Source organism: Marmota flaviventris, chromosome 10 (genome assembly GCF_047511675.1).
Source record: "Marmota flaviventris isolate mMarFla1 chromosome 10, mMarFla1.hap1, whole genome shotgun sequence".
NCBI classification, from domain to species: domain Eukaryota; kingdom Metazoa; phylum Chordata; class Mammalia; order Rodentia; family Sciuridae; genus Marmota; species Marmota flaviventris.
Genome location: NC_092507.1, coordinates 122,075,201 through 122,102,968, shown reverse-complemented (window position 1 = coordinate 122,102,968; position 27,768 = coordinate 122,075,201). Strand labels below are relative to the sequence as shown.

Sequence of the window (27,768 nt, the reverse complement as noted above, 5' to 3'; positions counted from 1 at the left end):
GGATGTAGCTCAGTGGTAAATTGCCTCTGGGTTCAATCCCCAGGACTAGAAAAACAACAAAAAAAGGAGGGCTGGGGTTGTGGCACAATGGTAGAGAGCTGGCCTAGCATGTGCCAAGCGCTGGGTTGGATCCTCAGCACCACATAAAAATAAATAAAATAAAGGTCCATCAACAACTTAAAAAAAAAGGAGCTTCTGTTGAGGGCCACAGCCGAGTCCGGATGACGCATGGCATTTTTGCCAGAAGTAGTGGTTGAGAGGTGACGCCAGCAAGCCATTAAGATGATGACTTTTAAGTTCTTGCGGAGTTCCCGTTGAGTTCCGGTTGAGCTCTCACCGGGGATTCCTGAAGAGTTTGAATTGATTGGGGAAATGCCGGAGGAGGGATTTCTGGTTGGTGGTTCCTGGAGGAGCCTCGTGGTGTTCGGGAGAGTTCCCAGGGAGTGTGTGTGGAGTGTGCTGGTGGAGTTCAGAAATAAAGTTTGTTCCTGCTTCAGTGGCTCGTGATTTGTGCCCAGCCAGACTGTGGCAAGCTTCAATAAGAAACTTCCTATTTCCTGCTTCTCAATATTGTAGCCATGTGTGTTGGTGATGCCTGGAACTCAGCAGCCATTTTGCCACCATGAGAGGCATTAGTGAAACGGTCCTGATGATACAGTGAAGGTGGCAGACATGGGAGATGGGAGGAATGAATCCTTTACATGGATGAACTGTTGAGTTAACTGATCTGGAATTTACCACCTTTAGTCCTGCTACTTATTTGAGACCATACATTTCCTTTTAAAATCATTTTTGAGGGCTGGGATGTAGCTCAGTAGCAAAAGCATCTGCCTTGATTCACAAAGCCCTGGGCTCTACCCCCGTTCCAAAAAAGACAAAAACAAAAAACACCCCCCCCCCAAAAAAAAAATAGATAAATAAATGAATAAGATCTTAAAAAAAACCATTTTTAAATTTTCTGTATTTGCAATCCAAAGCATCCTAATGACATGTTAAGGATTAAAGCTAGATAGGAGCCAATGTGGATGACACACATTTCATACCCTTTTCCACTGGATGATGCTGACAACTCAGAAACCCTGTTTTTTTTTTTTTTTGGTCATGCGATCTCTTGATGTATTGCGTTATTTCTCAACTGTTGGCTCTGGAAGGTAATTTCCAGGGAATAAAGGGCCCTTGAAAAGTTGAGTTTGATTGTGAGGGGGGCAAATGGGGAGTTACTGGGAAGCTAGCAGAGTGACAACTGCCTACAAGGATGGTGAAAAGTGACTACTTAGGAATGTCGACTCTTTGAAACATGGTAGTCAGGTGTGGCGAGAGGGAATGGTAGAGAAAAGCAGGCCAGGGTGGCTGTCAGGTCCAGGAAATTTTCCCTCTGAAGGGAAATCCAAAAATCTCAGAGTCGTGGTGTGTGGCCACGTAGAAGATAGTGCATGATATGATCATCAGGTAAGACTCAGAAACAGTACAGCTAACAGAAGCGTGGTAGAGAACTAGCCTAATTATGGTCGCACCCCAAGCTGACAGAGAGGCTTACTGAAGTTAAACCTGTGGTAGACTGTTCTAGCTCGTTTCTATTCTATTCTATTTTTTTTTTTTTTTGTAACCGTGGATTGAACCTAGGGGTGCTTACCACTGAGTTACATTCTCAGCCCTTTTTAGTTTGAGTCAGGGTTTTGCTAAGTTGCTTAGAACCTCAGTAAATGTCTCGACTGGTCTTGAACTTGTGATCCTCCTGCCTCAGCTTCCTGAGCTGCTGGGATTACAGGTGTGCACTTCATTGTACTAGCTGTTCTTTACAGTCTGCCCAATAAGCTTTCTTCGTAGGTATGTGACCTGAGCATGTAATCCAGGTGTGGATAATCAGAGCTGTTCAGGTACCGTTAATTGATCCAAGTGGTGGGCCTTAATTGATCAAGTAAGGGCCATTCAAAGTCCTTCTCTGGGAAACTATACATATGCTGAGAAAAATAAGGGGGGTGGTGGCTCTTTTTCCTATAAGAGAAACAGAGATAAGTAAAACTGAGAGGCAGATGAAAAGAGAGAAGTCTCCCTGAGCTCCCTGTGTCCAACCCCAAGGCCTGGTTCTTGCAGCACTTGCTATGAATTACCCCAGTGTGGACGATTCTATTTCCCAAAAGTGGAAAATATACATCTCATCTCATGATATATCTCATTTCACATGCTGTAATGCTCCTTCCACTGGAGGATGGTGTTAAGTCCTCTGCCCTGGCACCTAGGCCACGTTCTGTGACCACTTGGGCCAAAACCATATGCTATATGACTTCTGAGGTCAGGTTATAAAGATGCCACATGCACTACTGGTTTCTTCCTTGGGTCCTCGCCATGCGCTTGAAGCTGAGTAGCCATGTGGAGAAGCCATGGGTGGGGGCAGACCACAGGCCGAGAAGAGGTTCCAGCCAGCAGCCAGCCTCAGCCACCATATGTGTTTCCAAATGAAATCAGACTCCAGTCGCCAGGTCACCCTGAGGCTCTGAGTTCTTCAGAGAGGCTCACAGAGCAGAGACAACCATCCCCACTGAGTCCTATCTGAACTTCTGACCCAGAGGCTGTGAGCATAAAATGATGGTTTTGCCGTTAGGTTTTGGGGTGGTTTGTGTCCTCCTTAGCTCTGTGAACATGTACATACTCTTTTTCGCTTAAGTTAGTTTGAATTGAGGATTTAGTTGATTTCTATCGCTTGCAACTAATCTATTCTTGACTAGTAAACCTTCTCGTCTCTAGGTTTTCCTGTGAGAGTCAGTTACTCCATTTACCAAAAATATAATTTCTCATGTGGTCTTCGTGGAGCAAGTATAGACAAGTAGTGAAGAAAGAGGAGGGAATGAGGGCAGGGTCCTTTGTTCTCCTCGCCCCGTGACGCCACAGGTAATGGAATGCTTCCTTGCCTCTTTTAAGTCATCTGTCTTCTCAGGGCTGAATTCTGACCACTGTTCTGCTCTGTGACCTTTGACAAGCTGCTATGCTTTGCTGGGTCTTTTTTGGTTGGTCGATCGGGGAAGCTATTTCTTTACTAGGGAAAAAAAAAAAAGAGGGAATGAGGTTAGAGGTGACATTAGTGTTATTATTATTTTTCAGTGTTGGGTGCCACGGGTGCTCTGTGACTAAGGTACATCCTCAGCCCTTTTTATTTTATTTACTTGGTACTAGGGATTTAATTCAGGGGCTCTTGACCACTGAGCCACATCCCCAGCCCTATTTTTTGTATTTTATTTAGAGACAGGGTCTCACTGAGTTGCTTAGTGCCTCGCAGTTGCTGAGGCTGGCTTTGAACTCACGATCCTCCAGTTTCAGCCTCTGAGTCGCTGGGATTGATGCTGGGATTACAGACAGACAGGATCTCGCTGAGTTGCTGAGGCTGGCTTCAAACTTGGGATCCTCTTGAAGCATCCTCCTGAGTCACTGGGATTACAGGTGTACCACATGCCTGACTTACAGTGTTGTTAATGATACTTATGTCCTAAGCATGCTGTTCCGTGTTCTCCACATTAGTCGTGTGAGTCCCCCCCAAGGTCCTATGCAGCAGGGGTCAGCCACTTTTGAATCTTTTCCTGGACTAACATTCTTTGTTTTTGGTATCAGCAATTGAACCTAGGGACACTTAATCACTGAACCACATTCCCAGCTCTTTTTAAATATTTTCTTTAGAGACACGGTCTCACTGAATTTCTTAGGGCCTAAGTTGATGAGGTTGGCTTTGAACCCACAATTGTCCTGCCTCAGTTTCCCAAGCTGCTAGGATTACAGGTGTGTGTCACAGCACCAGCTCCTGGACTAACATCCCATAAACATCTCTCATTCTCATATACTATGGGGGCATGACAAATCATATGTAACCAGTTCCTTGTTTTCAAGAAGCTTATGTTCAGATTGGAAAGGTAAAGCAAAACTAGGCATTATATTCTGGTCTAACTTGAATAGTGCTGACCATAAATGCAATAGGAGGTATATTATTTATCCATTGCTGTGTAACAACCTGCAACAATTGTTATTCAATAACACAAAACAAGATGCAGGAGCTGTGGTTGTGGCTCAGTGGTAGAGCACTTGCCTCAAATGTGTGAGGCACTGGGTTTGATTCTCAGCACCACATATAAATAAAAAATAAAGGTCCTTCAACAACTAAAATGAATAAAATAAATAAAATTAAAAAAACTCCAAACAAACAAAACCAAGCTGCATCCCTGGTCTCGTGGTTTCAGTCGGTGTCAGGAATCTGGACTCTGTTGGATCCTCTGCTCAGGTCATACTGCAATCAAAGTGGTGGCTGGGCTGTTTCTTTTTGGAGCTCAAGATCCTATTCCAAGTTCATGTGGTTGTTGGCAGAATTTCCTCAGAGTACAGGACTGAAGGCCCCGTTTTCTTGCTGTCCCTCAGCTTCTGGAGGTCTCTGCTGTTCCCCACAGTGTGGTGTCCCCAAGGCACTTCTCAGGAGGGCAGCTACTTTCTCAAGGCCTGCAGGAGAACCTCCTCACTTAGCCTGCTAGGGAGGAATGTTAAATACCGTAACATAATCATGGGAGGGTCACATCATCACCTTTGCCATATTTTATTGCCTAGAAGAGGTCACAGGTCCCATTTACCCTCAAGGGGAGGGAATTACACAAGAGCTCAAAGGGGGTCACATGAAGGTGTATCTTCCTCAGGAATTTAGAAGAGAGATGTCAGAGTGAACGGGAGTCCTCATGGAAGGCTTAATGGAGGGACTTCTGTAGGGCTTGAAAAATGAGTAGAATTCACACCAGTGAAGAGAGAGAGAAAAGATAGAATATCTAGGATGCAAGGATCATGTGAGCAAAAGTTCAGAGGTGGAATTCTCACCTAAGAATTCCCACACAAAAGGGAACAGAAACCTGCTAATTCTGCAGGTCACAAAGGGCAGGTGGAACCTTTTCATAATTAACCAAAAGGAAGCTAGATAGTGAAGAGTGCCCTGACCTTGGTGTCAGAACATCTGGGTTCAAGGTTCAGTTACCCTGTTAACTAGCAATGTGACTGGGTCTGATGGTTATCTGAGCCTAGTTTCATGTGAATACTTCTGTTTGTTAATGCATGGTGAAACAAGCCCTTGCTTGGAAAGTGCTCTGCATATGGTCCAGGTCCTGGATGTCAACGAAGCTGACATCCAGGACCTCATTCTCTCTGGGTCCCCCAGCTCTCTGGTTTTTCTTAGTCTTTCACTCTATCTCCTTCCTCTTAGGGGGAGGAGGTTGGTGGAGATTCCCTGGAACCTGGCCATGACACTCCTCTCATCTTTTTTTTTTTTTTAAATTATTTTATTTTATTTTTAGTTATCAGCGGACACAACATCTTTGTTTGTATGTGGTGGTGAGGATCGAACCCGAGCCACACGCATGCCAGGCGAGCACGCTACCACTTGAGCCACATCCCCAGCCCCATCCTCTCATCTTACTACAATGCCTATCTTGGTACTCTCATCTGCCACCACCCAGAGTCAAAGACTCCCAAATCTGTGCATGACCCATACTCCTTTCCCTAGCTCCAGACTTATGCATCCACAGTTACTGGATGATTCCTCTTGAATCTCCACAGAGCCTTTAAATCCACCAGGCCCGAAACTAAACTCATTATCTTCTTCCACTCAACCTCTTCTTTTTCATACATTGTCTTGGGGAATCAATCATACACCCTTCCTTCCCCGCCACACTTGCAACTGAGATCCTAATAGTCACCAAGTCCCTTCTCTCCCAGGTGTCTCCTTCCTTGTATTTCCACTCCCTAATTGGAATCCTATTAATTTTCACCTGAATCACTACAATTGTAGGGTTTTTTCCCCCCCAGTACTGGGGATCGAACCTTGTTGCTTAACCACTGAGCCACATCCTCCAGCCTTTTTTTTTTTTTTAAGAGACAGGGTCTCATTGAGTTGCTTTAGGGCCTCACTAAGTTGCTGAGGCTGGCTTTGAACTTGTGATCCTCCTGCCTCAGCCTCCTGAGCCATGGGATTACAGGCTTGTAATCTACCTAGCTTGCAATTGCTTCTTCTTCTTCTTTTTTTTTTTTTTTTTGGTGACCCTTGGGGATTGGACCCAGAGCCCTGCACATGCTAAGCAAGTGCTCTACCACTGAGCTATATCCCCAGCCCTTGCAATTGCTTCTTAACTGATCTATCTCAATTCATTCTCCTCATATCCTGAAGTGAACTTTCTGAAGCACAAATCTGATGATACTTCTGCTTTGCTGAAAAAACATTCTGAGGGGATTGAACTCAGGGGTGCTCAACCACTGAGCCACACCCCCAGCCCTTTTTTGTATTTTATTTAGAGACAGGTCTCACTGAGTTGCTTAGTGCCTCGCTAAATTGCTGAGGCTGGTTTGAACTCATGATCCTCCTGCCTCAGCCTCCCGAGCTGCTGGGATTACAGGCGTGAGTCACTGTGCCTGGCTCAGAGGCCCTGAATTCTTAGGCATGAAATTCAAACTCCTGGGCATGGAATTCAGTGTCTGAAGCCTTCTCAGATCTAACTCTTGCCTACCTCCCTAGCGTACTTCCTGCTCTGTTGCCTCTGCTCTTATCCTACTGGACTGAATGTTCTTACACTGCACTATTATTCTTTTTTTTTTTTTTTATTGGTTGCTTAAAACATTACAATGATCTTGACATATCATATATCATACATTTGATTCAAATGAGGTATGAATTATTATTTTTACCACGTGTACAGATTGCAGGATCACATTGGTTATACAGCCACATTTATACATACTGCCATACTAGTGTCTGTTGTATTCTGCTGCTTTTCCTATCCCTTACTATTATTCTTTTAAATCTCTTGAACATGCTGTTCCCCTTTCCAAAAATGCCCTTCCATCACCCTTCTTCTCTCTTGCTATCTCTTCTCCTCTCTAATCACTCAGCTAAGCTCTCCCATTTTATGAAACATCTTCCTTAACTCCTTAACCTCTGGATGCTTGAGAGTCCCTGCTTATGTGCCCTTTTAGCAGCTTGTGCATGCCTCTGTATTGTAATCATTTTGTATTTTGCTGCTTCTTCTGCTAGATTGTTAGTTCTCAAAAATAATCATGGTGTCTTATTCTCTATTTTTGATGATCTGATCACCCTTTCTGCCAATCTGATTCTTACTTAATATTTTACTTATTTTCTGGATGGGCAACATAGTCATATGACTAAAAATGCAGAAGTTAGAGAACTGTTACAGAAAGGAATTGTGTTAATCAGCTTTTCATTGCTGTGACAAAATACCTGAGAAAAACAATTTAAAGGAGGAAAGATTTATTTTGGCCCACAGTTTCAGGTTACTGTCAGCAGACTCCACTGTTTCTGAGCCTGGGATGAGGCAGAGCATTGTGGTGGAAGGGAGTGACAGAGCAAAGCTGTTAACCTCATGGCAGCTAGAAAGCACAGGGAGGCAGAGAGGAGAGAAAGAGAAGGGGTTGTAGAAAAGATACAGTACTCCAGGGATCCATGCCCTTCAACTAGGCCCCGCCTCCTACAGCTTCCACCACCATCCAAAAGTCCATTCAGCTATGAATTCATCAATGGATTAGTCCATTGGTAAGGTTAAAGCTTTCATGATCCAACCACTTCCTGCCAGGGCTGCCCTGCAGACAAGCTAGGCACACCCCCTCAACCTTGAGTAGTGGGGGTACTGAATTGGCATTGCACGCTGTGAGAAGCAAGTGGGTCTTACCTTTGTTGGGCAAGGAAGTGCCTTAGCTTTGGGCTTGGGCATCCCCCCCACCCCCATTTTCTGTAATTGTATCCCTTTCCTTATTTGAGTGGAATATTCTAAGGAGTGTCTTTTTCCTAATAAATAGAGGGTTTCTGGTGTGTTCTCTCTTGCTCCTCGTGACCTTTTCCAGTGCTGTCCAGCGTGGGAGCTTGACCCTCGAGGTCGAAGAGCCATCCCTGACTCCTGCAAAATGTACTTCTGTGTTTGTGTGGTCTTTTCATTGCGGAGTGACCCTGATCCCATCACTAGCGCAGGATGTGAGCAGTGATTTCCTAAAAGCCCTACCTCTAAATACTGATGCAGTGGAATCAAGACTTCAATACATGAGTTTTGGGGGTACATTCCAGATCCAAACCAAAACAGGAATAAAGTGAAAAGTCTCCTTTCTACCCTTGTCTTCACCCTAGCTGTCTAGTCTCCCTCCCCAGCAGCATAATGTTATCAGTTTCTTGTGATATTTCTAAATATATACATATATACATGCTTCCTCTTTCACACAGGATGGTATTATGTGGTCTAGTCTGAGCTGCACCTTGTTCTACCTTAACCATATACAGTCTCCATGAGATCTTTCCACATCAGTGCATAAACAGTTTCCTTACTCTTTATTTACAATGATTCAGTTTTCCATTGTGGATGTATCATTTAACCAGTAACTGTTAGATTGAATTCACAAACCATTGGAAACTAACAGTACTGCAACAACTTCCCTTCACACACACACACAAAGTCATTTTACACCTGTGAAAGTGTAATACTAGCATGAACTCCTGGAAGTGGAACTGCCAGATCAAGGCATATGTGTTTTGTTAGTTTGACCACGTACTAGTGCCCTTCATGGAGTTTGTAGATATCATCTTATTTATCTCTGCATCCCTAAGCCACTGTTTTTTTAAAAATATTTCTAGCTGTAGATGGACACAACACCTGTATTTTATTTATTTTTATATGGTGCTGAGGATTGAACCCAGTGCCTCAAGTGCTCTACCACTGAGCCACAACCCCAGCCCAGTACTGTAATCTTCATGCTTCATCTTCCTAGGTATGCCAAAAATGCAAGGTCCTGACTGTTCTTCACTGGGGTTATATTTCAGGGTTGCGGGGATGTATTTGTATGAGCAACCATGAGGGATAAAGTAATATCTCCCTCTAGGTCAAAGAACAGGTTGGCTTACTGCTTCCTATAAAATGGCAGCTTCCTCAAGTTCCGTGTTTCTTAGCTGTGTTGTGAATCCACTAAGGGCACAGTATTCATTTGGGCCCTTTGTTTCAAGCATGTGTTACTCAGGAGGTGGGAAGGGCAAAAGGAACTGACACAAACATGCTGAAGCTCCTTGCTTCTTGGGTCTTGAGTAATAGACAGTCTTGTGTCTCTGACCCAGAAATCTTGTGTCTTCCACAACACCTATGAAACAGTAAACAGACTTACCTTATCAGTAGGATGAAATCAATTGTCAGACTGGAGTAATAATGGCTTAAATAAGCTTATCTTCACCATTTTTTACTCTCACTCTTTTTACTTCTCTTCACCAGGCACTTTGCACAACATCTGTAAGTTTGTCTTTTGGTAGGCAGCCAAAGCCACCAATTGCCACCATTTGTAAAGAATTCTATTGTTCTGCTGGGGAAAACACAATGAATTTAAAATAAAGGTAACGTCAAAACCATTGCACAATTGAAGTCATTACTGGACCGCTCTAACACCCAGTTAGAGCTGTTTCCTTCCACGTTTTTGGTTTAGTTGGTGCAGCTCTTACACTGTTCGGACAGTTGCGCAAACACAGCTAGGCCTTGCTTCCGGTTACTCAACATCCGGTTTCCTTGGACACTCTGAGCTTCAGTCTCCTCATGAGTGAAACAGGGAAACGAATTCAGATCCAGCTGTCTCACAAGGTGGTTCTGGGTCGTGGAATAAAACGAACACGAGTTACCAAGCAAGTTAGGTTCGTGTTGAATCACAAACATCACCTACTACGAACCCCGTTGGGTTTCTTTCTTTCTCTCTTCCTTTTGTCCCTTCTCCCGTCGCCACCACGGGGCTGGGGATCCACTCCAGTCCTCGTGCAGGCCACGCACAAACTCCACGTCTCTCCTCTGGGCTCCGACCTTAGCCCAATTAACGTTTTTGGAGGCTATGAAATGAAAGGACGAAACAAAAACAGAACCTTGCCCTAAGCCAGCGGACCAAAACCTGGCCAGGCTCGGCGTTAGGCTGGAGGCTCACTAGGCAGCACGTGGATCTCCTCACAGACCCCAGGGGAGAAACCACAACTCCCAGCAGGCCTTGCTCCCGAGCGTGCGCCCTAGAGCTCCGCCCAGGCCGGGCCCAGCCTCGCCCCGCCCCCGCGGCCGGAAACTACATTTCCCGTGAGGCCTCGCGGTGCACAACCTTCCGCTTTCCCCCGCCCCCTGCTCCCCTTCACCCCGCCGGCAGCTCCGTGGCGGTCTCGGTCCCGCGGCCGGTGGTTCGGGCGCGCGCGCCGAGGGTCGCGCGGCTGCTGAGGAGGGCGAGCGCGCGCTGGGAGGGAGTGGAGGCGTAGGGGGGCGGGGGTACGACTCGATTGCTCGCAAGATGGCGGACGAGGACGGGGAAGGGATTCACCCCTCAGCCCCTCACAGGAACGGCGGCGGCGGCGGCGGCGGGGGGTCCGGGCTCCACTGCGCCGGGAACGGCAGCGGGGGAGGCGGCGGCCCGCGGGTCGTGCGCATCGTCAAGTCCGAGTCCGGCTACGGCTTCAACGTGCGGGGCCAAGTGAGCGAGGGCGGGCAGCTGCGGAGCATCAACGGGGAGCTGTACGCGCCGCTGCAGCATGTGAGCGCCGTGCTGCCCGGGGGGGCGGCCGACCGGGCCGGGGTGCGCAAGGGGGACCGCATCCTGGAGGTGTGAGTATCCGGGCCCCGCGCCGTCCCCGCGTCTCCTCCTCCCTGTCACCCTCGGGCCGCTCCTCTCCCAACCCTGCCCGGGTCTCCGGACCCCCGCCTCCCCCGGCCTACGCTGCCCGATCCCTCCGTGTGAGTCGACCCACCTCTCCCGGTTCTGCGACTCCCACACTCCTGTCTGTCGCCTCCAGTTCACGTCCTTGCGCCCCCAGTGCTCCTACCCCTGCCCCCATGCCTTGGCTGCTTTCCGTCCCTTTGGCGTGCCGTCTTTGCTCCCCACTGCGCCTGGTCTGCTTCCTAACGAACGTCTTCTGCTCCTTACTAACGGCATCCCCTTTTCTGACCCAGCCAGGATCGTGTCTTCCTCAAGTTCTTGTCTTTAGCATCATAGTTTCCTGTTCCCCGCCACTCCCCTCAGTCCCTGTGGACTGTCCCTTCTGCCCTCTAGACCAAGTAAGCAGGACCTCTCGGTCTGCTCCCACTTCACCTCCGGAAACATCTCTTACTCCACTTCTTTTTCTTTCCCCGTCACCCTTTCCCTTACGGTTAAGCACCCCCAGTGTTTCCCATTTACCTCTTGTCCTTTCTTCCCCTCCTTTTTGTATTCATGACCCCAACAGTACACCTTCTTTTCTGACCCTTGCATGCTTTTTGGTGGGGGTGAACTGGGGGTTCCGTAGTTCTGGTATTATACCCTGACTGCATCTGAGTGCATCCCTGTACTGACCTCCTATCTTCACTGCTGCCCTAGACTCACACTTCTTTTGAGTACGGTTTATGGTGGAGCTGTCTAGCTTCTACTTTCCCCAAACTACAACCCCTTTTTGGGTCCTTGACTTCTGCACGTTTTTAGTGCATGCCCAGTTCCATTTTCTCTTCTATTCCATGCTCTTGGGATCCCATACTTGACTTTATCCCATTTCTCTCCTATAGGTTGTACTCCCTTTCTTCTCTTTTTAAGGCCCTTTCTGCTGCTGCAACCCACCCTCTTCCCCTGCTGCAGTCCCTCCCCCATCATTCATCCTTAGTTCCCCACTGCATCCCTTAAAGCTCAGAGATTGCTGTCTTGTCTTGCAGTTTCTATGCAGACTTCCTCCACTGCCCTAATCTAGGTGTTACATTCATATTTTTGTACTTGGTATTAAAATTCATATCGTGGTTGCTGATTGACTTGGAGAGGTTTATGTTCTCATTGTCTCCGTTCTCTCTAGCAATCTTCAATTCTGTACTTCTCTTCTTACTGCCTCTATATTATATATTCTTTTTTTTACTTTTATTGTCTTGCTTCATGCTGACAAGTCTCTCAATTTTTAAAAAACATTTTAATTGTAATTTCCACAACTATCTGTCTTTGCTCTTTTAAAATAGCAGGTTTACCCAAGGTTTGTAAAGATATGGTATCTTGAAGAGTCTGATCTTTTTTTTTTTTTTTTTTTCTTGGTGGACACAGTATCTTTATTTCATTTTTATGTGGTGCTGAGGATTGAACCCAGTGCCTCACATGTGCTAGGCGAGCTCTGTACCGCTGAGCTACAATGCCAGCCAGCCAGAGTCTGGTCTTATATAGGAGTCCCTTCTTATTCATCTTGTGCCTCTGCTCTTACCCTTGATGGTCTTAATCTAGAGTATCTACTCATTTTTTCTTCCTCATCTCTTTTACCTCAAAAAGAATAGGTCACCAAAATATGTCTTTGAAGATATTATACCTTTCTTGTTCTTTCTATAAATAGATGATTTCTTTTCTCATTAGTGTCCTACATACTATTTTCTAGTAATCTGCAAATATATTCTTAGTCTTTTGGAGGGGCAGGACATTCATATATAGAATATAATAATGACCTTTGATTTCTAAGATAACTGAAAATCTGTAGTTAATGTTTTCTTCTGATAGAAGCTCTTGGAATTGTCATTTTCCTTTCCCTTTGGATCCAGCTGTTTATTTTTAGACAATGTATTTAAAATTATAGATCTATTATAAAGTTTTTTTTTTTTTTTTTGGTATCAGGGATTGAACCAAGGGGCACTCAACCACAGAGCCATGTTCCAGCCCTATTTTGTAGTTTATTTAGAGGCAGGGTCTCACTGAGTTGTTTAGCACCTTGCTTTTGCTGAGGCTGGCTTTGAACTCGCAATCCTCCTGCCTCAGCCACAGGGATTATAGGTGTGTGCCACTGCCCCCAGCAAGATCTATTATAAAGTTTTAAATTATTTACTCTTTATAGGATCTAAAGGAACCAAACTTAAATAAAATTCTGTAGGTGATTACAGCTAAGGTGATCTGCTATATATATATATATATATATATATATATATACACACACATATATATATATATATATATATATATATACACACATATATATATATATATATATATATATATATATATATATATAAAACACGCCCCCCACACACACACACAAACGAAGTTGGTGGCTTCTTTCCTTTATTATACTTTCTGCAGTAAAGCCCAGGTATAAATTAGGTGCTGTAAGGGAGACCCCAGATGATCCTGTAGGACAGGTAGATGGACTTGCCTCAGCTCTAGGTTCCAAGCTAGGAACCTAGGAAGTCTTTTCCTTCTAGAGAAAAGACATTTCTTTTTAGCACATCCCTAGTAATGAGTGGAGAACTTTGTCTCCTTTAAAGGGCAGGGGGATAGGACAATCTTCTCTGGAAAGTTGTGATGATCAGAAATCTTCCTGGAATTGATTTCTCACCCTTCCCACTATATTTTGATATCCAAATTATTTGGAACTTCTCTGATACTGTAGTGGGAGGTAGTGATAGTTGTAACACAAACTAACCAAAGGGTTAAATCTCTGAAACCTCATCTATATAGATTCTTGTTTGTTTGTTGTTTCCTTTTTTGTCCGCATCTTTTCCTTAGGTTTTCATGTGAGAGGAGGAAATAAACCACCAAAAAGACATTGTTCTTTCTGTACCTGCAGCTTGTTTTGATCGGATTTGATTGATGCTGAGTTTCCATAAGCATTCTTTAGACAACACTCTTTAGAACTTTCATTTGCCTCTTCTTTAAGTCAGCCTCTCTGTTGTCCCAGGAATATTTTCCATGTTGATGAAGTGCCAGGTGGGGTCTGAGTTAGGGATAGGTAGATTATCATTCTGTAGATTATTGTGTGTCAGGTTGTAGGTGGACTTTGCTGTTTAAGACTTGCCTATTTTAAACCTTTTCCCTCTATGTACAAATTTGTTTTATTCCAATTTCCATATATTACACTTATAGAGGCATGAAAGAATAGTGACTGAGATTTAAGGGGATATAAGTTTGGATACAAGTAAGAGGCTGAGTCTCTGTGATCCTTTTAGAATCTGCTTATCAAGGTTCTGTCTTCACTGAATCTTGGAACTATCATTAAACTATTATTGGAGTCAGTCTGGTTTAGTCCTTTTTCCTATCAAAACTGGTTCCAGAGAGATTCATGTTGCAGGACTTGGTAGTGCAGTATGAAGAAGCCCTCTGGGCTCTGAATTTTACTACAGATGGAAAGTTTTCTTGACTAGCAACATTAGTCTCCACCTTGTAATTTTTCCAGGTGTAACATACACTGAGTGTTTTCCCTTTGATGTGTGTGTACCTGGAGGCTAATGTGTGAAGGATGCTTTCAACAAATGGACCCCAAATAAATGTCTTTGTGCTAATTACATAGTATGTGAAGTAATTGACTTCAAGTTAATTTTCTTAAGGTTAAAGTAATTCCAAGGGCTTTTGATTTCTTGAGGAATGCCTTTATGAAGCTTTTAGTGTGCTGTGAATTTGGATTTGGGATTGCCTAGATTTTTGAGGGATTAGATTTGTCTCTTGGCTGTTTCTTTTGTCTCTTTGGTATTTGGATAGTGTGATCTTTAATCATGGACCCCTATGGTTGGTTTGCTAGCATTCAAAATCACATGATATACTTACACTAATCAGAAAATAAACGTTTTCCTACTCGATAGCTTTCAGATAATACACCCATCAGATTTCCCTTGTTAAAATTAAACCATAAGCTAAATTAGGGTACCTATATAAATTTTCTTATTGAGAGTCAACTTTTTTGCTTTGTTTTGTGTGAAAATTTGAACATCATTGAATAAAAAGATACGACATTGGTGCCACAAGAAGTATTTTTACAAGTTGTGTGATTCATATAACATTGACTGCTAAGTAACTTCTCAAGAGCTGCTTTCTTAATTGTAACTGAATTCTGTTTGGCTCACATTTTCCAGGTAGATTTTGGTAATAGTGTTTGAAATGCTTTATTGATCAGAGGAAGATTTTATGGCAGTAGTTCTCGTTTTTGTGCATGTAGGAATCACTTGGGTGTTCTTGTTGAAAGCATAGATTCTCAGGCTTACCTTTTAAGAATTGTGATTAAATAGGTCTTGCATGAGACCTAGAAATCTGTATTTTTTACTCCTTTGCCAGATTAGGGAATGCAACCCACATACAGAGCCACATGCCCAGAGCAACACTAGAGGTACCATCATTCTCAGTTCATTTTATCACTATGGTTATGTTGAGAGTCATGAGGAAAGAATATGCTAACAAATAGTGATTTTTTTTTTTTTTTAGGCTTTTGAATTCCAGCCTAAGTAGAAAATCAGAAAAGTACTAACTATTCTACCTGATTATGTATACTTTACTTATTGGATCTTGCTAAGCTCTTGCAATAAAGGTGGGTTGTTAAGAGGTAGAACAAACAATCATAATCATTATTCTGCTCTGCAATGTGTACAGTGTGTTAACTGTTTGCATTGTTTTTGCATTTGAACTTCACAACAGCCCTGGGAGGGAAATTATAAACTCCTTTGAGGGCAGGTATTTTATCAGACATTCTGTATTTATTGACCCTCTAGCCAAATGTCTGGTGGCATATAGAAGGTATTTCCCAATAAATACTTGCTGACTGAATATGAGTAAAATTACCCCACTTTGTAAGAGGAAAACTGAGTTTTGCACTAATGAGTAGCAGTCAGAATTAAAGGCAGGTCTTTGCATTCTAAATATTTTCCATTTCTTTGATTTTTCAGCTATTGACTATTAATAGTCAACTATTCTTGATTGTTATTACTTAATTTATAATTGTTAAAATTCAGTTACATTCTTATAAACTTGGATAGCAATTGAACTTTGGTTCTACCATAGTGAAATGTAATAATCTTATATATTTATTTACCCTTTATCTCCTGTTGTTAATTGGATAAGAGATGGGGGACCAAAGCAATCTTCTTTGTCCTTATTGTTGGTATCTTTACTGGTTGTCAGTGAAGAGAGCATGACAATCATAATTGTAACTTCAAAAATACTTCTAATTTCATGTGTAGTTAAAGTTGCAAACAAATAATACTGATTTGAAAACAGCATTACACTTTCCTCAGAAATCACTTCCACAGATTGCAGTAACCAGGAAAAGATCTTTCTTTACTAGCATAAAGATTTGTCTGGGTCTTATAAATTGTTGTGAACAGTTGTCTTTCCTGGTTTGTTTCAGTTTAGAGCTTGTTACCATGCTCTCAAAGGATAATTATTTTTAAAGATAAGTCTCATTGGGAATAATTCTTACGATCTTGTAGATAAGCAAAGAGACTTAATTGACAAGCAAACACTTTATAATTTATGATCACAGCAAAGTGCTTTTTGAGCATGAACTGTGGTGAGTTCATTCATTAGATGATGGCATTACTGACAAAGGATATTGTAGTGGTTTAGGTAAGAGCCAGTTAAGTTTATTCTGTTTCTCAGCTGTCAGCCATGTAGATGCTTTCTGTGCTTCAGTCAGGCAGTTCAGTAAGAGACTATTTATGGGTGGTACAATTCTAGCCCACATTTGGAAAAAATGTTTGTGCAGTTTAAAATATTTTTTCAAAAATTGCATCTCACAGCAAGAGATTACAACCCAGTACATTTGCAGCAGCAACAACAAACCACCTGAAACAAACAAGTTTCACCAAAACTGTATTTACGGTATCAGGGATTCTGGTATTTTTTTAGTCTGTTCAATATTTGGTTGTTTTGTTTAGTTTTTGTTTTTTGAATGCGAATGGTGGCCCATAACATTAATCTCACAACTTGTTAGGTTGTGATTCACTGTCTGAAAAACATTGATTTAGGCATCACTTTTCCTGATGTTGGCCCACTACTAGCTCGTGTTCAATCTGGTTTCACAATTAAGCACAAACTATGTGAAAGTACTGCTAGGCTTGTGAGTCAGTGTCCCTGCTTTTGAGCAGCTTACACTGCAGTGGAGAAGGTACAAATAACAATTTACTTTATGTAAAGCAAAATGAAGGAACGTAGGTGAATGAAATGCACAATGGGAATTTAAAGGAATAAGTGAATGTGCTTAGAGTATTAGTGGAGAAGAGAGGTCATAGAGGCTTTTCAACTGTAACTGAAAGACAGTAGAATTCCAGTAGCAGAGAAAGTGGAAGGATTTCACAGGCTGAGGAAATTGTGTGACCAAAGAGAGGAAGATGTGAAAAGTTCTTAGGCAAGTTAGGGGCCTGAAGTTTCTGTTTGTAGTCAATGTGGTGATAGAAACTGGAAAGGAAGGTTGAAGTGAGATCAAAAAGGGGTTTGAATGCAATGCTAAGATGTTTGGATTTCTGTTTATGAGCTTAGAATATAGTTGTATGTGCATTAATACCCAAGACTTCCTGTGAATTTATTTATTATTATTTACCAGAATAGGTTGAATAGCTTTTCCAAGGCCTAAGAGGAAAGTCACTTAGAATTAGAAGAATTTCAGAGCACCCAGTCTCTTGGACTGTCTTATACTATATAAAGAAGGGAACAGAACAACTAAGCTCTAACACACAGCATTAGAAACAGCTGATGAGAAGCTGGTTGGCATACATTTTACAATCCAGTTTCCGAAACATCGTATTTCTTTGTCTTATGTTTTATTTATTTATTTATTTTTTAAAGAGAGAGAGAAATTTTTTAATATTTATTTTTTAGTTTTCGGCGGACACAACATCTTTGTGTGTATGTGGTGCTGAGGATCGAACCCGGGTCACACGCATGCCAGGCGAGCGCGCTACCGCTTGAGCCACATCCCCAGCCCGTCTTATGTTTTAAATAACAATGATTATTGTTGGGTTTACAGTTGATTATATTTTCTTTTCTTCCTTTTTTGGTACTGGATACTAGAAATTGAACCACTGATTGTACCACTGAATTATTTCCCCAGTTCTTTTTAAATTTTGAAATAAGGTCTCGCTAGCTGAGGTTCTTGCTGAGTTCTGAGGCTGGCCTCTAATTCATGATCCTCTTGCCTTAGCCTTCTGCCTCACTGGGATTATAGGTGTGCTCCATCATGCCTGGCAATATTTTCATGCTTATAGGCTACAGGCCCACTTGTTCTTGATGTTTTGTTTTAGGTTTAATTTTTTTCCAACTCTGTTCCTCTGATTTGATGATTACTACTTTAATTTAAGTCTTTTATTTAATGTCTTGTTCATTACTTGTTTGCCAGCTAAATAATTATTAGTTGAGGAAGTGTACCTATTGGCTAGGTATTGAGTTGCTAAGTAAGGAGCTGTATTTGAGTGCCCTTATATGTATTTCCTCCTTTGAACTTCTGTTATGAAAACATCTTTTAAGAAATCATTCATTTTTGCTTAAGCTATCTGATTTTTTTTTTTTTTTTTTTTTGGTGTTGACCCCAGGACTTTTCACATAGCTGAGCATTCACTCTACCACACTTCCAGCCTTATCTGAAAAATTTTTAAATTGTTGTATCAGACCTCAGAGCTAGAACAACAGATCTGTGTATTCTATGGACTTGATACACAAGTAATTTGCTTACTTCCCTTTGGAAAAGTACAGAGCCATCTGCAGAGAGTCAGCTGCTTATGTGGATACTCTCCAGCTGCTTTCAAGAGGCTGATTATTCTTACAGAACTATTCAATGAAAATACCGAGGAACCACCCCTCCCCATACTGCAGTGCTTTTATATTCTGTGTCTAACCAGTTTTAGTTATATTTAGTATGTTTTAAAAATTGGGAGATGGATTAAGTATTTGGATATCTTGGAAAATGTGATGATCTCTTAGAAATTTTGGAAACTTTTTCTACTACTTTTGCTGATCAGTTTAAAAATCTAGAAAATTTATCACTTGTAAAGTTTGTCAACTGAATGTACTCTGAGGATTGCTTAGTTTTTACCCAATATTATAGTCATTTCAAGTCTGATAGGGTTAAAAATGTTTTGAATCTGTTTTTCTAAGGTAAGTAACCTGCAAAACAGCAAGTAGTTTTGTTCTGTCTCTTTGGTATTTTGAGTCCAAGGAAATGTGACACTAAAGTTTCCTTCGTGAGTTATGTGCTAATAGATTATTCTACATTTCCCTGTCTATCCAACTATCTTTTAAATTACTGACTTGAGAAAGGCCCTACTACTGTACCTTTCTTTCTTTCTTTTTTTTTTTTTTTTCTAATTATAGGCTTACAGAAACTGTAGTCTCTTTTCTTCAGCTTCCAAAATAAATTGCCCAAATTTAATTTCTATTAAAAGATGCTATTTGAGTGCTAAAGCTTTATATCCCTTCAAAAGTAATCTTTTGTTATTAATTTTTAAAGGTTATCTTTCATGGACCAAGATTGAGCTCCTTCCTTCCTTCCATAGTAGTAGTAGTAGTAGTAGTAGTAGTAGTAGTAGTAGAAGTGATAGCTTTACTATTCATATCCATGCACAATGCCTCTTGGGTTGAATTGAAGAATTGAATATTTAGGAAATGGGTGGTTGGTGGTTCTGTAGCCCCAGAATAAATTTATCATATCACATGAGAAATAATATTTTTAATTTCATTCTATAGTAATTTAGAAATTGTAGTGAAATTGAATTTCAGAAGGTTGATTCCTTCTTTGATAGTTTACCTGACTTGCAAACCAAGGTTGTTGATTAAACTGGTAGGTTTTATTCTTTTAATTTTTACTGTAATCAGTCTACCAAATCAAAAACATTTGGGGATTGTGCTTAAATTGGCCATGTGTAGGCAATTATTCAAAATGTAGCAGATCTCAAACTCTGAGTTGGTGTTAGGAAATGATTTGGGATTTGTATTTGTTTTGCTAGAGAATAACTGAGAGAGGGCTGGGGTTGTGGTTCAGCGGTAGAGCACTCGTCTAGCACGTGCGAGGCCCTGGGTTCGATCCTCAGCACCACATAAAAATAAATAAAATAAAGGTATTGTGTACAACTAAAGAATAAATATTAAAATAAAAAGACAGAATAACAGAGAGATGTTCAGCCCCCCCTCCCCCCGCAACTTTCCCATTTCTTTCTTTCTTTCATTAGTTGTGGATGAACCTTTATTTTTATTTATTTATTTATTTTTATGTGGTGCTGAGAATCGAACCTAGTGCCTTACACATGCTGGCAGGAGCTCAACCACTGAGCCCCAGCCCCAGCCCCACCTTTCCATTTCTAACATTCATTTTTCTGCATGTGAAGAAGTAACCTATTGTTAAGTCTAGCCTCCTTCTCTCTCTCTCTCTCTCTCTCTAAATTTTTAGTTGTAGATGGACACAATCTTTGTTTTATTTATTTATTTTTATGTGGTGCTGAGGCTCAGACCCAGTGCCTCACACAAGCTAGGGAAAGTGCTGGGCCACTGAGCCTCAACCCCAGTCCCTCCTTCTCTCTCTCTCTTTTTTTTAAATATTTATTTTTTAGTTGTAGATGGACACAATATCTTTATTTATTTATTTTTATGTGGTGCTGAGGATCGAACCCAGGGCCTCTCACGGGCTAGGCAAGTGTTCTACTGCTGAGCCCCAGCCCCAGCTCCCCTCCTTCTCTTTTTTAATAGACTATCATAGAGTTGCTATATGCTGATAAAGTTAATGAAAATTAAAAAAAAAAACGTCTTATTTAAACAAAATAAATCAGTGTTATATTTTTGAAATCAATATCAGAACAGTCTTTAAAACATTAGTGGTAATTATTTAGCCTCTCACAGGTGAGTAAAGGCGTGTCTTTTTTTTTTTTTTAATATCAAGTGTGGTGCATTTAGTTTTCATGAGGTGAAGCAGTATGGAATTGTGGCTTGGTTGTAGAGTGCTTGCCTGGCATGCATGAGGCACTGGGTTCCATATAAATGTAAAATAAAGATATTGTGTCCACCTAAAACTTAAGAATAAATATTAAAAAAAAAAAGTAATTACAACTTTTTTTTTTTTTTTTGGTACCAGGGATTTAACTCAGGGGCACTTGACCATTGAGCCACATCCCCAGCCCTATTTTGTGATTTATTTAGAGACAGGGTCTCACTGAGTTGCTTAGCACCTTGATGTTGCTGAAGCTGGCTTTGAACCATGATCCTCCTCCTGCCTCAGCCTCCCATGCTGCTGGGATTACAGATGTGCACCACCACGCCCAGTTACAATAACATTCTCATAGTTTTCATAAAATAAGAAGCTTGTCTGTCACACCACCCCCCATACACACTTTGAATTGAACGCTGGGCCTCTGGCATGCTAGGCAAGTGAGCCACATCCCCAACCCTGTTTAGTTTTGAGATAGTCTCTACTGAGTTGCCGGTCTGGCCTCAAACTTGCAGTTCTCCTGTGTTAGTCTCAGCAGTAGCTGGTATTAGAGGTGTGCCACACTGCACCTGGCTACAGCTTCACTTATATCATTAACTGTTTATTTCTTATTCCTTCTCCTTATTTGCTTTTGCTGTCCTTGGTATCGATGTTTATATTTTAAAATTAAAACGAATGACTGTTTTCATTGCATTTCAGTAAAGGAAAGCATCCTTATTTTGAAATTGTTTACATAGTGGAATGTCATTTTCTGATCTTATATATAATTTCTATATGCCTGCCGTAGTATAAAGCAAAATTACCATTAATAATAAAGTTTGAAAAATGTAGAGCCTGCACAGTATTTTTTTTTTTTTTTTTTTTTTTTTTTTTGTGTGTGTGTGTGTTGCTAGGATTGAATTTGGGGCCTGGCATGTGCTAAGCAGATACTCTACCACTGAACTATGTCCTTGGCCTGAGCATGCACAATATTTTTAATACCTCTAAATAGTGAAACCAGTTGGAAAACTAAAGAAGTAATGAAATGTAAAGAAGTATGTAAAGAGGAAAACATTGTGTTTGTGTGCTTGCCTTAATTTTTTCCCATTTATTCAGAAAAACATTTTAGTGAATGCTTAGTATATGACAAATATGGCATTAGACAGTAGGGACAAGAAGTTGTGTAATGTGTAGTCATTATCATTAGGAAGCTTAGGATCTGGGGGAATCTAGCAGATCAGTTGTAGTCCTGGAGTAAACTTGGGAAAGGCAAGAAAACACAGAAGGTGGTCCTTACTAGACAGGGGTTGGTAGGAAAGGTAAGGATAGTAGCCTCAGGTCTTTTTTAAGATCCAGTTGACTTGAAGTCTCTTGCCAGCCCCTGCCCTACAAGAAAACCCAGGACAATTCTTCCAAGTTCCTATAAAATATATTTCTGCCATCAGTTATCTGAACTAGGTGCCCAAAGACCATGTGTATCTTTTTTTGTTGTTGCTGGTACTGGGGACTGACCCCAGGAACACTTAACCACTGAGCCACATCTGCAGCCCTTTTTATTTTCTATTTTGAGATAGGGTCTTGCTAAGTTGCTTAGGACCTCACTGAGTTGCTAAGGCTGGCTTTGAACCTGTAATCCTCGTGCCTCAGCCTCCCAGGCCGCTGGGATTATAGGCTTGCCGCCACTGCACCTGTCCCATGTGTATCTTAACATGAGTCTCCCAGAGACAGAATCTACTAAAACTAGGAGGATCATATTGTAGTTTATCATACAAAGAAAGATAATTTTGAGAATTTAAAGGAACCTAGTTAATTATGCCAGGACAAGAGCTGTAAACTAGGTGTGTCCTGCAACCTGAAACAAGATTTATAGCCTTAATAATTTTAAATAGTGTATTTTAAAATTTGAAGACTGGAGTTTTAATTCTACTGGGAGAAAAATAAATGAGTTTGATTTTATTCTTGATGACGAGTAATTATGTTGACTTCACAGGTAATTATCAAATGACTTTTTTTCTGAATAGCTTGATTATATTTTTATATTTATAAGTATCTTAAAGCCTGAAGCTTTATTTTACTTTTTTTTTCCTGAATGACAAATATGATTCATTTATTCAGAAATAAATCTACCTGAGTAGGTTATATTTGTAGCCCGATTGTCTTGGAATTAGAGTCTTTGAGGAATCTATCACTTTGCAAGTAATAAGGCCTGGTTACTTCTGGCTGGAGATAATAAGGTTAAAAACAGATAAACTTTATTTGTACTTTTCCTGCATTAGGCAGTATTCTTTTTTTTTTTTTTAATTTCTATTAGTTATTAATGAACCTTTATTTATTTATTTGTGGTGCTGAGAATCGAACCCAGTGCCTCACACGTGCCAGACAAGTGCTCTACCACTGAGCCACAACCCAGCCCCTAGGCAGCATTCTTTTTGAGTAGAACATCCAGCCAAAGGTAAATCTCTGTGATGGGGTAAGCTGCTTACTCAACAAATTAGTTATTCTCTTTTTTCGTATTTTGGGAACACCACATGCTGATTGACACACTTCAGTTTCTCAACTTTGTGAAGGTCAAACTTTACTGTTATTAACACTCCCTTTTGCCCATGTTAAATTTCTAAGTTTAAGTGCTCTAAAAATATTGGCATACAGCACCTTCCTTGGGAGGCTGAGGCGGGAGGATTGCTTGAGCCAAAAGTTCCAGGCCAACCTGAGCAACTTAATGAGATCCTGTTTAAAAAAAAAAAAAAATTGGTATAAGTTTTGAATGTTGCTTTTGATTCTTAAAAAAGGCACCAAAGATTTGTGAAGTATGCTGGAAGTTTGTTCAGTTTGATCTATATGCAGTTAATATTTGTTTCCACCCTCATTTACCAAAAATGACTCCTAATTAGAGTAAGATAAGGTGTTTTATATTTGTTTTGTATTTATTGGTTTTTGTATTGTATGTAACTTGGTTATCATTTGTGTAAAGACACTTGCATTTATGCCTGGTGGCACACATCTGTAATCTAGTGATTTGATAGGCTGAGGCAGGAGGATTGCAAGTTCAAGACCATCTTCAGCAATTTAGGGAGACTCTATCTCAAAAATAAAAAATAAGGGGCTGTGGCTGTGGCTTAGTGGTAGAGCACTTACCTAGCGTGTATGAGGCACTGGGTTTGATTCTCAGCATCATATAAAAATAACATAATAAAATAAAGATATTGTTCCTACCTACAACTAAAAATTAAATATTAAATAAATAAAAAGGACTGGGTATATATTTTCAGTGGAAAAGCCCTTCAGGGTTCAATCCTCAGCCCCTTACCCCCCAACTTTTTTTTTTTTTAAGAGAGTGTGTGTGTATGTGTGTGTGTGTGAGAGAGAGAGAGAGAGAGAATTTTTTAATATTTATTTTTTAGTTTTCCACTAACACAATATCTTTGTTTGTATGTGGTGCTGAGGATTGAACCTGGGCCGAACGCATGCCAGGCGAGCGCGCTACAGCTTGAGCCACATCCCCAGCCCCACCCCCCAACTTTTTTGAGAAAACAAATTGATTATAATTTGGGGACCCTATGACTTTGATGTAGTTTTTTTTAAAATCCAGAGCTTCATGCCTGCTATGCATGTACTCTGCCCTGAGATACACGCCAGCTCCTTTGTATTAGGCAGATGCTGAGGCTGGACAGTGGTTATACTAAACCATGACTGAGAGAGGCAAAATAGGTTTTTTTTGTTTGTTTGTTTTTTTAATTTTTTTTTTTATTGGTAGACAAAGAAACAGATAAGTTTATAGTTGGTGAAATTGTTTTGTGCATCTGGCTTTCTAAGTGAAAATAAAATATTTAACTCCTGAAATATGACATCTTTCTGATTTGAAGATTTCAGATCTTGGTTTTATTTTCACGGCAGAAAGTGGAATAGCTCATTTTGTCTTGTTATTGAGCTATTCATTATGAACTTATATGGAGTCCAAGTCATCTGACAGGCGGGGTTAGTGTTTAAGGGTGTTCATATCAACTTTGATTTTTTTTTTGAGGTTCTTTTTATTCTTGAATTTTAAAATTCATTTTTTATTTTATTTTTTGGTAGTAGGTGTTGAATCCAGGGGTCTCACTGAATTACTTAAAGCCTCACTAGTTTGCTGAGACTGGCCCCAAACTTGAGGTACTAAGGATTGAACCCTCAGGGGTGATTTGCACATCCTTAGCCCTTTTTGTTTATTTTTCATTTACTTCTGAGCCAGGGTCTTGCTAGTTGTTGAGGGCCTTGCTAAGTTGCCGAGGCCGGCCTTGCACTTGGTGATCCTCGGGCCTCAGCCTCCCGAGTTGTCCCTTTTTAAATTAGAAAAGTAATATAAGTATGTTATAGAAGAGGGGGGGAAAAACCCCATAATCTTATGTAACACAATCGCTATTGTGTTTTGACTGTTTTGTATTTATGCATTTTTTATGAAGTTGAAATCATACTGTTGTATACAATTCAATTGTAATCTCTTGAATGTTAATAGACTTTATTTACCAGAACAGTTTTAAATTTATAGAAAAATCGAACAAATGGTGTAGAATTCCAATATTTCCCTCTTCTTGGCTTTGCTACACAGTTTCCCCTATTATGAACATTTGACAGTACCATATTTTTTTAAATTAATGAACTAACATTGATGTATTATTATTAACTAAAGTCCATAGTTTCTTCATCATTCCCTAGTTTTTACCTAATTTTTTGTTGTTTCAGAATCCTCTTCAGGATACCACATTATATTTAGTTAGTTGTCATATCTCCTTAGATATTTTTTGGCTATGAAAGTTTCTCAGTCTTTCTGTGTTTTTGAGGCATATGGGTCCTGGTCAGGTGTATTGTAGGGTGTCTGACTTGAATTTATTTGATTTTCTTTTTCATGATTAGACTGGGGTTATGAATTTTGTGGGCTAAAGATCACAAAGGGAAAATACTATTAGCATCTCTACATTTTGAAGGTGTATAATACCAATATAATTTATAGCTGTTGATGTTTGAAAGTAGTGCTTGCCAGGTTTCTCCACTGTGAAATCCTCCCCATTTCCCACCCCGGTTTTCATACTGTGCTCTTTGAAAAGGAGTCACTGTGCATAGTGTACACTTAAGGACTAGGGAGTTATGTCCTCCCCCACCCCCCATTTTTTTTTTTTTTTTTTGCAGTACTGGGGATTTAACCCAGGGGAACTCTACCATTGAACTATATCCCCAGGCCCTTTTATTTTTATTTTGAGACAGGGTCTCATTAAGTTGCCCAGGCTGGCCTTGAGTTTGCAGTCCTCCTGCCTCAGCCTCCCAAGTAGCTAGGATTACAGGTGTGTACCACTGTACCCACCTGCATTCCCCCTTCTTTAGGCTGGAATATCTGTATGATTTATTTGGGGTTATTTTGAATAGGAGATTGTCTCTTCTTCCCCTTACTTATTCTATCATTTATATCAGTATGGGTTCATCATTATTGGTTTTATACTTAAATATTATGATCCACCTCTTTTTGCTCTAATTGTTCTAGTTTTAGCCTTTGGTAGCTCTTTTATTTGGCTCTTGTGCCCTTTAGCCACATCCCCATCAATGTATGTATTTGTTTGTTTGTTTTCAATAGTTCCTTTCTTTCTTTCTGGCACTACAAAAAGCTCTAGGTTTATCTTATATATTTCCTGCCCCAGTCCTAGAATTTTTCCAAGAGGCCCTTGTTTCATTTATTGGAGGATGATATTAAAAACCAGGATCTGAACAATAGGAATTAAGAAAATGGAGGGGCCAGGATGTAGCTCAGAGGTAAAGCACTTGTGAGTCTTGTCACAGTCTAAGATGCCTCTGACCTCTAATTAAAATATGTATGTGTGTAAAATAAGGTTCACTCCTAGTGAACATCGAGTTCTGTATGTTTTGACAAATGCATTGTGTTGTGTATTCACCATTACAGTGTCATACGGAATAGTGTCACTACTTGAAATATCCCTTGTACTTTACCTGTTCATCCCTCTGTCCCTTCACTCCCCTGATGTGATCTTTGCCTTTTCTTCAATGTTGATGTTTGGAATCATTCAGTATGTGGCGTTTTGGGATTGATTACTTTTCCTTAAAAAAAAACAAAACACTTAAGTTTCTTCACATTTGTTTATTTATTTATCTGTGTGATGCTGGGAATTAAACCCAGAGGGTGCTCTTCCACTGAGCTTTCTTTTCAGCCTCTTTGTTTTTTATTTGGAGACAGGGTCTCAATAAGTTGTCCAGTTGAATTCGTGATCCTCCTGCCTCAGTCTCTCAGGTTGCTGGGATTACAGGTGTGTGCCACCATGTGACTTTTTGTGACTATATAGCTTATTTATTTTTTCAGCTGAGTAATACTCCATTGTATGGATGTTCACAGTTTGTCACCTAATGTCACCTAGTGAAGGGCATCTGGGTTACTTCTAGATTTTGAGCAGTTATAAATAAAATTGCTCTAAACATGTGTGTGCAGGTTTTTGTATGGATGTATGTAAATTTTCAGTTCACTTAGGTAATTACCTAGAAGTAAATATGATTGTTGGATCATATGGTTAAGAATCTGTCAAACTCTTTTCTGAAGTGACTGTCATTTTGTATTCCCACAGCAATGATTGAAGGTCACTGTTGCTCCACATCCTTAGCAGCATCTGGTAAGGATGTGGAGCAACATCCTTTTCGTTTCCCCGCCCCAAGCCATTCTAATAGGTGTGTAATGTTATCTGGTTGTTTTGATCTGAGATTTCATGGTGATAAATGATGTTGAACATATTTGCATATGCTTATTTTCCATCTGTATATCTGATAAGGTGTCTGTCCAGATAATTTGCCCATTTTTAAATTGGGTTGTTTGCTTTCTTATTGTTTGAGTTTTAAGAGTTCATGTATGCTTCGGATACAAGTCCTTTATCAGATATGTGTTTTGCAAATTTTTCTATTCTGTGGCTTGTTTTTTTGTTTTCTTAATGTTTTACAGAGCAGAAGTTTTAAATTTTAGTAAAGTTCAATTTAGCAGTTTTATTTTCATGGACTGTGCTTTTGGTATGGTATCTAAAATCTCATTGTATACTCAAAATTACTGTTTTAGTCAGTGATTGAAAGACCTGACACAAACAGTTGAGGTGAAG

At 40.6% G+C, this 27,768-nt stretch overlaps 1 protein-coding gene and 1 long non-coding RNA gene across 5 annotated transcripts in view; one reads left to right on the top strand and one right to left on the bottom strand.

The window, feature by feature from the left end:
* Positions 1-943: 943 nt before the first annotated feature.
* LOC114106712 (uncharacterized) lies at positions 944-10,064 on the bottom strand. Its single transcript, XR_011708968.1, has 2 exons — positions 9,166-10,064; positions 944-4,504 (listed from the first exon to the last, which is right to left on the bottom strand). It is a non-coding gene; the product is annotated as an uncharacterized lncRNA (long non-coding RNA).
* A 79-nt stretch (positions 10,065-10,143) lies between these two features.
* The window catches only part of Snx27 (sorting nexin 27), a 75,530-nt gene continuing 57,905 nt past the window's right edge, over positions 10,144-27,768 (top strand). For 2 of the 4 annotated variants that reach the window (XM_027953695.2, XM_027953696.2), the window contains exon 1: positions 10,145-10,619. In XM_027953695.2, coding sequence (XP_027809496.1) covers positions 10,309-10,619 — 311 coding nt within the window. In that variant the 5' untranslated portion in view covers positions 10,145-10,308. Of the gene's footprint in view, positions 10,620-27,768 lie in introns of all 4 variants that reach the window. The other 2 variants (XM_071618426.1, XM_071618425.1) reach the window with 2 other exon arrangements.